This window comes from Gobio gobio, assembly GCF_949357685.1.
Source record: "Gobio gobio genome assembly, chromosome: 4".
Lineage (NCBI taxonomy): Eukaryota > Metazoa > Chordata > Actinopteri > Cypriniformes > Gobionidae > Gobio > Gobio gobio.
Genome location: NC_137100.1, coordinates 24,147,822 through 24,161,060, shown reverse-complemented (window position 1 = coordinate 24,161,060; position 13,239 = coordinate 24,147,822). Strand labels below are relative to the sequence as shown.

Below are 13,239 nucleotides of genomic sequence, written 5' to 3'. Positions count from 1 at the left end.
ACTGCTCAGGTCAGATGGATGAAATGTGCAAGCATTAAGATGCAAGACAGCGAGAATAGTTGTTGCTGAGTTCAAGTGAAATATTTTTTAGTTTATAGTTGTGTTGTAGTGTTTAGATCAATGTCCCGTTTCTGATGTCAGCAGAGATAGTAAATGAAAATGGTACATTTCCAGCACTTTTATTACTGGTTGTAAGTTTATTACTGGTTTTATTATGTAAGTTGAACTGATGACTTCCTTTGATTTAATGTTCTGCAAGTAGATTGTGGTCTGAGGACTTTGTCCTTAATGGACAGATATCATGTTGTTAATCAGAGAAGCAATGACCAGTGTTAAGAAAGAGGATTTATGCTAAATGTTGAAGGGATACATTGAATCATTGGGGGACAAGTGAATGATTTACATTTCAAATACAAATATGAACACAATTGAGAAACAAAATAGATACGAATGCACAATCCCATTGCCAAGTCTTATTTTGCAGCACATCATTCACATTTTACTATTTTAGTTTACCAACCAGGACAAGCTATATTATTCAGAATATGAATAATTATCTTTTAAAAGAATATAAAAAAATCATTTTCAAAATTTACTTTAACATGAACAAAAAAGATTAGCTTAATAAACAGTTCTTGATGCTTTTGCCATGTGCGTATGTATGATGGGCCCTTTCACGTGACAAAGCTTTTTAAAGAAGCTTTGGTGATTCCCAAGATTTTAAAAGCGTCTTCCATACACTGTAAAAAAAAATTATATGATCAATAAGTTATATGACAACATGAGTTTTTACATTGCTATAACAACTTTTTTACAGTGTATGTGTTATAGAAAAGTGTCATACATAGTGGCTCTTAATAACTAGTCAGAACAATGACAATGAGCTGTAAAATTACATAAGATGTCATTTTGTCTCCTAAAATCTAACCTCTGAGCTACACATTACATACCTGTATTATAAATACGTTCAATAATTAAAAAATGATAGCAGTTGGTTTCTACTGAACCTCCAACAAATGGAAATGCAAAACTCAAAACAGATCAGTCTCAATGAAACCGTCTGAGAAGCGAACAAAAGAAGAACGTCTTGTGTTTCTGCATTACCTCAAAACTGGTTCAGGAACACAATATAAACAATAACTGGGGGGCGGGGTGGAGATAAACCACAATGTGCGAGACCTTATCAGACAGACTTTTGTGTTGTTTCAGAACACAAGCACACAGGCAGACAAACAAATCAGCAGGTTTCCCTGCACCTGCTTTTCACTAGTGACACTCCCATTTTCAGAAATACACAAGGAAACAATTACATAAAAGGAACAAAGTATGTGGAGTTCCAATATATTGTTCCAACATATGCTGACAGCCTCCACTCTCATAAATATTAAATGTGCTGGGTGAAATTTCAACAGTATTAAGAAGACAAACATTCATCACACGTCTGCGTCTTTAGAGTTACGCTGTAACTGTTTGACTTACCAACAACACTGTGCAAGCGACAATATTAACCTTGTACATGTCACTCAATCTAAGCCTGTTTCTAGACAAATTGACTGAACTTCTTCACAGATCGTATAATAACAGTAATATCACATACAATCAACTCCAATTTCATATATTGTACAGAATATACAGAACCAGTTATAATAACAAATAGATAGATTTGAAAACATATGAATTGACCATTTATAGAAGGTAATGATTGTATTGGTATAAAATGATGTCAAGTTTGACTGAGGACAGTGAGTGTGTTATATTGAGGTCCATTGGAGTGATCAAAATACTGATTACTGAATAATGGCAAAAGAATATGATCCAGTGAATTTACCACCATTTCATTTGGGTTCTTCTGTTATTCACCATAAAATTTGTTGATTTCTTCTTGATACATTTTACTGACGACAGGCCTTTTGAGCTTCATGGTTGGACCTGAGAAGAGCAAAAAACTTTAGCTCACGTCACATCTAATAGATCCATCAGTCTGTTTACATACCTCTCAGCAATTATGCATTCAAGAATGCTGTTAGGCAAACATGTTTAGTAAGTCATGTGAGACCTACATGAATTGTACTGACATGAACTCATATTTTGTCCGTCAAGCTAAAAGTACTTATGCAGTTTGTTACAAAAAAATAATAATCACAAACAGACATGTATTAGATATAGCTTATCGATAAACTCCCTTCATCTATTTTATATTCTTGTATTTATAAAGAAATAACACATACCAAGTTCTCCGCCGGATATGGAGAAGTCTCGTGGAAGGATGGTCCACCTCTGGACTCTCTGGGCATTGGATGTCGCTTTGGCATTCACGCGGTCTAAGCCCTCCTGGATGACTTTGTAAATGGCTGGCTCTTTTTTGTTGATGATTTCTGAGACTTTGCTGGCAATTACACCATGCTGCCGACAAAACTCCACCGCTAGTGGTGTCAGTTCATCAGTGGGGTCTCCATTGTCATCAATGTTACACTAAAAGTAAGATTCAACATACATTTTGAAAATGATGCCTTATAGTGGCTGGTATAAATGTTTAATTGAACATTTAATTGTCCCACTAAGTAAACATAGACTTACCCTGAGTGTAAGTAGCATAGAGAGGAACTTCTTTTTGTCTCCAACCAACATGATATTGCTGATAATTGACACCTCCTCCTTTAGGGCGTCCTCAATAGGGACGGGTGGTATATTTTCTCCACCAGCAGTAATGATTAATTCTGCAAGAGCAAGGTTATTAGATACAAATAAATGTTTATTGGTTATCACGCTTTATGCATTTATCTAATTGATGTGATAATCTTCTGCTCACAGTAACATGTGTTATCCAAAGGCATAGAGAAAATAATTTTTTCTTTGGGGACTCAAACTCAAACTTTTAAAAGACAGACCTATGCGTTTGTTACTTGATCAATGGCATATGTTATTGTTGAGTCCACTTTTTTTATTAAATAATTGTGTTTAACAGCAGAATGCCAAGAGAAAAATTACATAACCCATGATTTTGCAAAGAAATCTCATCAGAAAACTGATGGGTGGGAAAAAGGACCAAAATAATTTTGTTTTTAATTTTGCCTTTTTGTCAGAGTTTCAAATACTTTTTTGCTTCAAACTAAAATCTGTAATGTTGTGATTCACCTCGAAACTGGTTGGTTTGGTTCATATATGGCCCTGTCCCAAATGTCACCCTAAACACTTGCGGTTTTCCTACAAGTCTGCACTTTCGTGACGTAACGCCCCTCTGACTGTCGGGAAGAAGTCTGCTGTGGAGCAAAAGTGCCCAAGTCCCATCCCTGAAAGTTGCTGAAGTACTACCTCGTGAGCTGGGAATTTTTGAGGGGGAAATTTTAACCCTTAACTTAATTTAGACAAATGCAAATGCTTCCCCGCGGTCGAAACACACCGAGTACCAACCCAAAGTACCTGCAGTGGAAACACGGCTGAAGTGTGCCATTTGGGACAGGGCCTAAAGACTTTTAAAAAATATCCATGGGAAAAGTACTTATGGAACCAAGAATGCTGAAAAAGTGAACAGGCACTGTTGCACCCTAAATGTACAATTGTGAAATTCTCCAAATGTAAAATTATGTTTATTTCTACCTTTTATTCTGCCAGTGATGTACAGGAAGTCCTCGTTGTCATGTTTGCCCAGGTCTCCTGAATGGAGCCACCCTTCTGCATCCAGTGCCTCCTCAGTCTTGTCTGGCATGTTCAGGTATCCCATGAACACATGCCTTCCCCAGAAACAGACCTCACCATTCCCATCACTATCTGGTTTGTCTAACTTGGTTTTGCAGCCTGTCATCACCTTACCACAGCTGGAGGGGGGAAAAAAACAACATGATTTCACATACGATTGTCATCTGCTAATATTGCAATAACTTTTTTTCCAGAAGTATCCAGTGACTTTTAACCAGTAGTTATTCTTAGTCGATGTTTGGAGTCAAATTCAGTTGAGATTATCACATTAATCTTGGACATGTTCCATAAAACCTGAACCAAAATCTTTTAAATGAATACATTTTTTGTTTTATAACTTGTATTACATAACTTTTTTTGCTTGGTAACATTAGTTAACATTAGTTAATGTATTAACTAACATGAACTAACCATGAGGAATACATTTGTTACTGTATTTGTTCATCTTAGTTAATAAAAATACAGCTGTTCATGGTTTGTTCATGTTAGTTCACAGTGCATTAACTAATGTAAACAAGATTTTAATAAAGTATTAGTAAATGTTGAAATTAACATTAACAAATATTATAGTGCAGTTCATTATAAGTTAATGCAGTTAACTAATGTTAACTAATTAACCTTATTGTAAAGTGTTACCAAATGTTTATTGTTATGTTTTATAAAAAATAAAAAACAATTTAAAAGCATAGTTCACCCAAAAATGAAATTTCTGTCAGCATTTACTCACCCTCAAGTTGTTCTAAACCTGTTTCTTTCTTCTGTTGAACACAGAAGAAGATATAATGTTGGTAACCAGAGAGTTGCTGGTCCCCTCGGTCTTCCATTGTATTTTTTTTTTCATACTACCGAAGTCAATGGGCACCAGCAACTGTTTGGTTACCAACATATCAAAATATCTTCTTTTGTGTTCAACAGTTGAAAGAAACTCATACAGGTTTAGAGGGTGAGTAAATTAATTTAGCATTTTAATTTTTGGGTGAACTATCCCTTTAATGCGGCTTAAGCATCCAGTTAGTTATTAGGGTCACTGTAAATACGAAACCAATTAAATAGTGCAACAAATTCTGGTTTACACTTTAAACGCATGCTGAGGCGCACAGTGTGCAGAAGTCGGCAACTTTCTGCAGAGTCAATAGCTACAGACCTCCAAACTTCGTGTGGCCTTCAGATTAGCTCAAGAATAGTGCATAGAGAGCTTCATGGAATTGGTTTCCATGGCCGAGCAGCTGCATCCAATCCTCACCAAGTGCAATGCAAAGTGCCGGATGCAGTGGTGTAAATCACGCCGCCACTGGACTCAGTGGAGACGTGTTCTCTGGAGTGATGAATCCGATGGACGAGTCTGGGTTTGGCGGTTGCCAGGAGAACGTTACTTGCCTGACTGCATTGTGCCAAGTGTAAATTTTGGTGGAGGGGGGATTATGGTGTGGGGTTGTTTTTCAGGGGTTGGGCTTGGCCCCTTAGTTCCAGTGAAAGAAACTCTCAATGCTTCAGCATACCAAAACATTTTGGTCAATTTCATGCTCCCAACTTGTGGGAACAGTTTGGGGATGGCCCCTTCCTGTTCCAACATGACTGCGCACCAGTGCATAAAGCAAGGTCCATAAAGACATGGATGAGCGAGTTTGGTGTGGAGGAACTTGAGTCCTGACCTCAACCTGATATAACACCTTTGGAATGAATTAGGGCGGAGACTGCGAGACAGGCCTTCTCCAATATCAGTGCCTGACCTCACAAATGTGCTTCTAGAAGAATGGTTGTTCTTAATGTAGTTAATTAATATTACTCAGTATTTATTTCTAACCCTAACCCTATAGTAAGTACATGTAATGGGTGTAAATATGACACCCTGAAATAAAGTTATCATTTAACACCATGTCATTCCAAACACACGTACAGTTTTTTTCTATATGAAAATAGAAATAATACCAGCACACAGGCTTGGAGCGGCATGAAGCGAGTATAACGACATCTCTGTAATTTCAAAAACAGCAGATATGTTAATATATATACATGGCACGTCATGCCTCTGACCTCATAATGCGATAACCCTCAGCACAGGAGATGGAGTGAGGTCCGGTGCTCTCGCTCATGCCGTACAGCTCAAATACAGGAATGTGAAGGCTCATGAAGTAATCCAGTGTGTCTTTGGTGATGGGAGCTGCACCAGTATAACAGGCTCTACAACGGTCAAGACCCAGAGCTTTTCGCACATTCTTGAAAACCAGATTATTGGCCAATGTGAAGCCCCAAGGCACTGAAGAATCGCTGCAAAGAAATAACATGAGCTTCGGATTTCTTTCAAATAATTACATTTATAAATTAATTTGTGAATCTTTTAAAACTCACCCATTCATGGCATTATAGCTTGCTTGAAGTCCGATCCCCTTTGCCCAGTCGCCAATCTTCTTCTTCATGACGGATGACTTCGCACCAACGGCTTTCATTGCTTCTTGCATTTTTTCCCACACTCTGGGAACTCCCAAGAAGCTTGTGGGACGCACCTCTCTCAGAGTGTTGGCCAGTGAGCCCTGCAGTGAGTTTAACCAAGACATTGTGAGTTAATAAGTTGTGTTTCCTCATTTCTACAGAAGTGTCTGCTGAACGGATAAATATAAATCTAGGCAAATACATTATTTTCCATAAGTAAATAATGTAAGCATTTTAAGACTTGGTATATAAGCTGGATTTTAACCTTCAGGGCATCTGGCTCGGCGAAATTGGTTACGGCGGCAAACCTCAATGTGATCCACATGTCTTGGACCTGGGCTGCCACATGACTCAGGGGCAAGTAGCTCACCACTTCCTCCTCAGCCATCCTTAACCTGACCATGTGACCTGCCGAGTTGGCTGTCCATGTGATCTGGACAGAGGAGGGATGAATTTAAGAACAACACTAATTATCCCTTTAAAATGAGAATTACACTGCTTTTATCTGTGATTAATTACATTTTATATTGAAGTAAGTGCTGAACTAGTCACTTTATGTGACACTATACGTGGTACTCACATTATCATGGCTGAGCATGACCCCTTTGGGATTCCCTGTGGTGCCTGAGGTGTATATTAATGTGCAGCACTCGTTGGCCTTTTGACGGTCTATAAGCGCATCCAGCTCAGCATCAGGGACATTCTCTCCCAACTTCATAAATTCATCCCACTGAGAGAACATAAAATTCATGTATGCATTCATATATTTACATATAAAATTATCAGTGGACCTGCAGCTTGCATTTGTATGTTTTGTACAGAAAACCAGTTGCATTTTTATTGTATTATTTGGCAAACACTTACTGTATATACGTTTGGTAACTTCTGCTCCAGTTCATCCTTGTACTGAACAATAGCCTTCAAATGTGGCAGCTGATCCCTGACCTATGATGACAGCGAAAGAAAATTTGAGGAAATTCAGTATATGTTGTTTAGCTTTGGTTTCTGTTCATATGTTTAGTTCCTGTGTCATTTGTTCCCTTTTTTCCTCTGCTACTTTGTTTCCATGGTTTCTGATTTGTTAAAGGGTTAGTTCACCCAAAGATTTCTGTCATTAATTACTCACCCTCATGTCGTTCCAAACCCAAAAGACCTTCGTTCATCTTTGGAACACAAATGAAGACATTTTTTATAAAATCCGAGAGCTCTCTGACCCCTCCATAGACAGCAATTTAATTACCACTTTCAAGGCCCAGAAAGGTGGTAAAGACATTGTTAAAATAGTCCATGTGACCAGTGGTTCAAGCTTAATTTTATGAAGCGACGAGAATACTTTTTGTGCGCAAAAATAAACAAAAATACGCTGCAAAAAATGCTCTTCTTACTTAGTATTTTTGTCTTGTTTTTAGTCCAAATATCTAAAATATCTTACATTAAGAAGCATTTACTAGACAAGCAAAAGTTTTTGTCTTGTTTTGGGGGGAAATAACTCAAAATCAGGGAGTTTTTGCTTAAAATAAGCAAAATAATCTGCCAATGGGGTAAGCAAAATAATCTTAATTCAAACAGAAAACAAGATTATTTTTCTTACCCCATTGGCAGATTATTTTGCTTATTTTAAGCAAAAACTCCCTTCATTTTGAGTTATTTTCCCCAAAAATAAGACAAAAACTTTTGCTTGTCTAGTAAATGCTTCTTTATGTAAGATTTTTGTAATATTTGGACTGAAAACAAGACAAAAATACTAAGTAAGAAAAGCATTTTTGGCAGTGTAATGACTTTATTCAACAATTTCGTTCTAGCCTGTGTCAGTCTCCTACGCAGTTTACTTTGTAAATAGCGCAGTTCTTTCAAGTTCTACGGCAGCCGATGCTGTTCACGTGGGCACCACGACGCGTGTGTGATGATGGCGCAGGAGATGCACTGTATTTACAATGTAAACTGCGTAGGAGACTGAAAGAAATTGTTTTTTGAAATTGAAAATTGTAAAAGTATTCTCGTCGCTTCATAAAATTAAGGTTGAACCACTGTAGTCTCATGGACGATTTTAACAATGTCGTCACTACTTTTCTGGACCTTTAACGTGTTAATTAAATAGCTGTCTATGGAGGGGTCAGACTCAGAGAGCTCTTGGATTTCATCAAAAATATCTTCATTTGAGTTCCGAAGATGAATGAAGGTCTTATGGGTTTGGAACAACATGAGGGTGAGTAATTAATGACAGAATTTAAATTTTTGGTTGAACTAACCCTTTAATTGATTATGCTCACCTGTCCCTTGTTTAGTTCTCATCTATTCATTTTTGTGTTGGTTTTCTAACCATTTTGTGTATGTTTATAAATCAAGTTTGCTGCATATATATACACATAAACTATTGACACACTTCACTAGTCATATCCATACACTACACCAGGGTTCCTCAAATCTTACCCTGGAGGGCCAATGCGCTGCAGAGTTTAGCTCCAACCCTAATCAAACACACCTGAACATGATAATCAATGTCTTCAGGTTCATTACAAAACTACAGGTAGGTGAGTTTGATTAGGGTTGGAGCTAAACTCTGCAGCGCATTGGCCCTCCAGGGTAAGATTTGAGGAACCCTGCACTACACTATTCATTGTTATTTGTTCATATTACATTAACAATAATAAATGATGTAGGAAGTATTATTTCCCCTGGTTTCATATCTTAACATATGTCAGTGGCATTGTTTTGTCTCAAGATGCACACCAGTAATGTTTTCCCCCCTAAGGCATGTTTATAAAAAACTATAAATGCTCTAATTGGGCCTAATCCTGGCTTAATCTAAACCCTGTCTGTGAAACCAGGCCTGTAAGTAAAAATAAACATTAGTCAAGATTAATAAATGCTGCAAAAGTATTGTTCATTATTATTTAATGTTATACCGATCTGTCGGAATACTCAATTCTAATTGGCTGGAAGTTGTGCTATGGAATAATAATCCACGGCTAGCTATGCATTCAACTATTTTAATGCACGACGTGGAGACAAAGAACTGCAAAGCATTCATAATGACATAAGGATTCATTATGCATGTCATGCATTAAAACAGTTTAATGCACAGCTAGCCATGGATTATCCTTTACTTAGCTATTGAATTATCTAATGTTAACATACAGAACCTTTTTGTTACTGAAGACTCTTGTATAAGAACTTTCTGACTTTATTAGATAATGTGACAGGTTATTGTACTTCAAGCTGGAAAAAAACAGCATGTTACATAACTTACATTTTTTGATAAGATCTCTATTATGAGCATTCTTGTTCATAACAAGTATTATGTCTTAAGAAAGTATTTAGATTCAGTGGGGTTGTTTTTAAAGGTGGTTTAATGAATAAATGATTAATCTGCTTTTAACTCATTGTTACACACTCTAGATAAGATGGGTCTAATAATTAATCAAGATTTCTATTGAAATTATTAACTTGGTAAACTAAATAATTTATATATATATATATCTTTCCAATTCTATCTGAATTCTTTCATAAAAGCGTAACTAATAAATGTTATTGCGTATACTCTTTAGTTATTGAGCAATTCTGGAACTTTGTATTGCATCACCTCTCATGTTCATGTCTTTCTAGGATGAATCACCTTAATTGTAGCTATATTATGGAGTTCAGTCAGTCACCTGTAGAAGAAATAAAAACAAGACCCACAAAATTTTCGGATTGCGAAAGCATGGGCACGGATTATGAATTGTTGGGCACGGATTGAAAAAACAAAGGTACGGCTTACAAATCTGAGCGCACAGATTGGCAAATAATGGGTATGGTTTATTAATCCGTGGGTGCGATTTGTTAAACCGAGGGAACAATTTAAGAATCTGTGAGTACGGTTTTTAAACTGAGGGGACAAATTACAAAACTGTGGCCATGGATTTGCAGGTCTTGTTTTTTTTTCTTCTACAGGTGACTTCCAGGGCTCCGAACATTTGTAATTTGATAAAAGTATCTACTAAACGATAAAATACTGTTCAACTACCTGGAGGATTTTGATCAGTTGTTTGTGGTTTTCAACCACCAGAACATTAGCTTTACAGTTCTCAGCAACATACTGGCAGGCCTCTGGAGAGTTGGTGGTGTAGATGCCAGTGGCCAGTCCCCTGTGACAAAACAAGATATACTGTATGTTCACACAGCTACTTTATCTGATCCTACATCCCATAATCACTTATTCTGAAGTCTTTTCCTCATTGTCTAACTTTAAGAAGATTAACTTTTAAGAGATGAAAGGAATCTCCAGTCAATACCCTGCTAGGATACATCCGACATCTGCAATAAACCACTCAGGAGAATTGAAGCCCAGAATACCGACACCATGGAATCGCTCCAGGCCAAGCTAGAGTACACAAAGAGCACAGTGACTCAATATGCAAAAACAATTCATCAGATAGTGTTGTTTAGAGCTTCAACACAACAATGAAACAAGAGCTGTAATATTGAACCCTTAATATCTTAAGCCAAGTGTTTGATCATTTCACAAATGATAGGAAACATCATTCAAGTGGACAAATATGCTAGATAAACGTCTAGATTAAAACGATTTAAACATCCAACAAACATATTTTGTACAACACAGCGAATTCCATGCATGAACTAAATAGCTATTAAGTGTCAAATATCAATTATTTTCATACACGTTTGTAAAAATGTTTCTGAAAAGCATTTGAAATACATTTTTGAAAGAATAAAAAAATATGAACTCATACCTTCAGAAAGCTCTTGGCAGCTGCTCTTGAATGTTGATAGTACTCCTTATAGGTCAGGGTGACCCATGTTCCATCTTTCTTCGCACGGAGGGCAGGAGAGTCTCCGTACTTCTGCACTGTAGCCATGAACATCTGATGGACCGTCATGGGTGGTTCTGAGCTGAGTTCTGAAGCGTTCATCCTCAGTTTGACAGCCTTGTCTCTGGCTGTGCTCCACAGCTCCTCGGCTGGAGCGAGACGCACATCTTCAGCCTTCAGTGGTATCGCCGGTTCATCGTCTTTATGATCAGCACAGCAGGGACACACAGGAGACATGACTATATATTAAAAGTGCTTCTGAAAGGAATTGTAAATATATGGATGAAGCGTCTGTATGGTGTCTAAACAAGAACAGATCAGTCCATCCAAGCACCTGCCCTCATCTCCTGTCACACATTCAGAAAAACGCAGACGAACTGAAAGCTTGAACAAGAGTGCAGAAATAGGTCAGGTTACTGACAGGATATGGTGTGTCTCACCAATCAGGTTTCACATGAATGGCTGGTGAAAAAAAAAATTACGAACAGAACATAATCTGTTTCTATTACTACTATTGGCTACAAATATACATATCTGCTGCAGCTACATTCAGAAATTAAATTTTAATATTTTCATAATAATTATTATTGTTAAATGTATTATTTATTTAAATGTTATGTTATTAAAAAACCACACCCACAAATTTACTTAGCTATGGGGACACTATTGTTTTATCCAGCTGGTTATAAATACTATAAACTAACCCTAACAGGACTTTAGGGTGCATTTTTACAAAATAAAAAAAATAAAAACTGTGTTTTTACAAATGAGGACATCCCCAAGAGGAGTTTTTGTCAGGGTTAACTCACCTCTGGGTAAAAAAAGATTCTCTATGGTACACAGTAGTACACACACACACATATTATACATTATTTTATATTTTATAATTATAATTTTAAATGTATATAATTGTGTGTGTGTGCGTGTGTGCGTGTGTATTTCTACAATACACTGCCTTAGATCTGGTTATAATTTTATGTGAAAAATGTGTCATTCAGAAACCAAATGTCATTTTCAAAAGAATGTATGTGTGAATAATCTATTATATATTTGCAGCAAGTAGGACATGACTGATGGGTACTGAATCCTCCTCAGAATTTATGCAAAATAGTTGGATTTTCAATATGTAAACATTAATGTGAAGATTGTACCTGTGTTACTCTTTACAGAGAACGAACAATTTCCATTTGGTTGGTTTTTGGAGTCATGGAGTGCTACAGTCTGATATTCTTCGCTTTCAACAGAACTAACCAGAAAGACAAATGAGACTTATGTCATGACAACATCATATATAGATCAGCAAAAAAAAAAAAAAATGCTGTAAACGATCAAGTACTAAAATATTGCAGAGGACAGAAAGTCTACATACCCATATCCAGAGGCAGGAGTTTCCTTGGAATCACTTGGTGTAGTACACTCATCGGCAGACATTGTACAGAGTCTTAAGATGACAAAAAAGTAATATTATTTACAAAACTCCAAAATCTTGGGCTCACAAAGTAGCGACTAAATACAATATAAACTATAATAAACTATAATATAAATTAAAATATTATAAGTATAATGTCTTCCTTCCAGTCAAAACTGGCCGAGAATCCAACACTAGTGGTTTCAAAATGTCGTTTGTCTTTATATGTACCCCAACTCTTGCAAAATACTAGCAATATGTGCCAGTGGATACAGTGCCAGATGATGAAAGCAGCAGAGGAGAGGGTTTCTGTGAAATGTTAACCTTTCATCAACATTAGGAAACTAAAGTATTAGACTGGCTAGTCAAATGTGCATGTCTTTAAATCTAGAATTACAAATGTGAAATGCCTGAGGTTTAGTCCAAAAAATTTGCATTTGCACAAGTGTGCCATCTAGTGTATATGTCTAATATGAGGCATACATTTGACAATTAAATTGGGTAGATTGGACGTTGGGTAGATTGGACGTAGATTGGAAAAAATCACATAAAATATGTATAGTTGTAATATATTGGGTCATTAGAATGCGCATAAAATAATGTTATGATTTTTTTTTATGATAGTTCAGTTTATTCAGTTCATAAAGAAAATTGAAATCCTTGTAATGATCTTGCGTAGAAGTTCACAACTAGACTGTACTCAAGATTGCAAAATGACAAAGTTCATGATAATTACAACATAATTGTGGCCACATCATGATCTTTGCCATTCTGAACTTGTACCCAGATGAGAAAAAACTCTGAGACTGACACAGTCCATTGCTGACAAGAAGGAAACAGGCTCAAGTAATCTTGTGAAAGAATTTGATGGCTTTAAGGAATCGGATCCTAATC

The 13,239-nt window shown here is 36.6% G+C and overlaps 1 protein-coding gene across 1 annotated transcript; it reads right to left on the bottom strand.

Moving 5' to 3' along the window:
- Positions 1 to 164: 164 nt before the first annotated feature.
- Positions 165 to 12,461, bottom strand: LOC307125724 (long-chain-fatty-acid--CoA ligase ACSBG2-like). Its single transcript, XM_079815799.1, has 14 exons — positions 12,307 to 12,461; positions 12,089 to 12,183; positions 10,860 to 11,137; positions 10,401 to 10,489; positions 10,133 to 10,253; positions 6,991 to 7,071; positions 6,707 to 6,856; positions 6,392 to 6,559; positions 6,046 to 6,227; positions 5,731 to 5,964; positions 3,598 to 3,815; positions 2,578 to 2,717; positions 2,229 to 2,472; positions 165 to 1,929 (listed from the first exon to the last, which is right to left on the bottom strand). Exons 1-14 carry the CDS (start codon positions 12,366 to 12,368, stop codon positions 1,853 to 1,855), a joined length of 2,139 nt encoding a protein of 712 aa, XP_079671925.1. The 5' UTR covers positions 12,369 to 12,461; the 3' UTR covers positions 165 to 1,852.
- Between the last annotated feature and the right edge of the window lie 778 nt (positions 12,462 to 13,239).

Coding starts and splice junctions, on each gene's coding strand:
- LOC307125724 (XM_079815799.1), bottom strand. CDS start 12,368: ATGTCTGCCGATGAGTGTACTACACCAAGTGATTCCAAGGAAACTCCT. Junction 10,254..10,400: donor GTCGGATGTATCCTAGCAGG/GTATTGACTGGA, acceptor GTTTTGTCACAG/GGGACTGGCCACTGGCATCT. Junction 1,930..2,228: donor CATATCCGGCGGAGAACTTG/GTATGTGTTATT, acceptor TGCTCTTCTCAG/GTCCAACCATGAAGCTCAAA.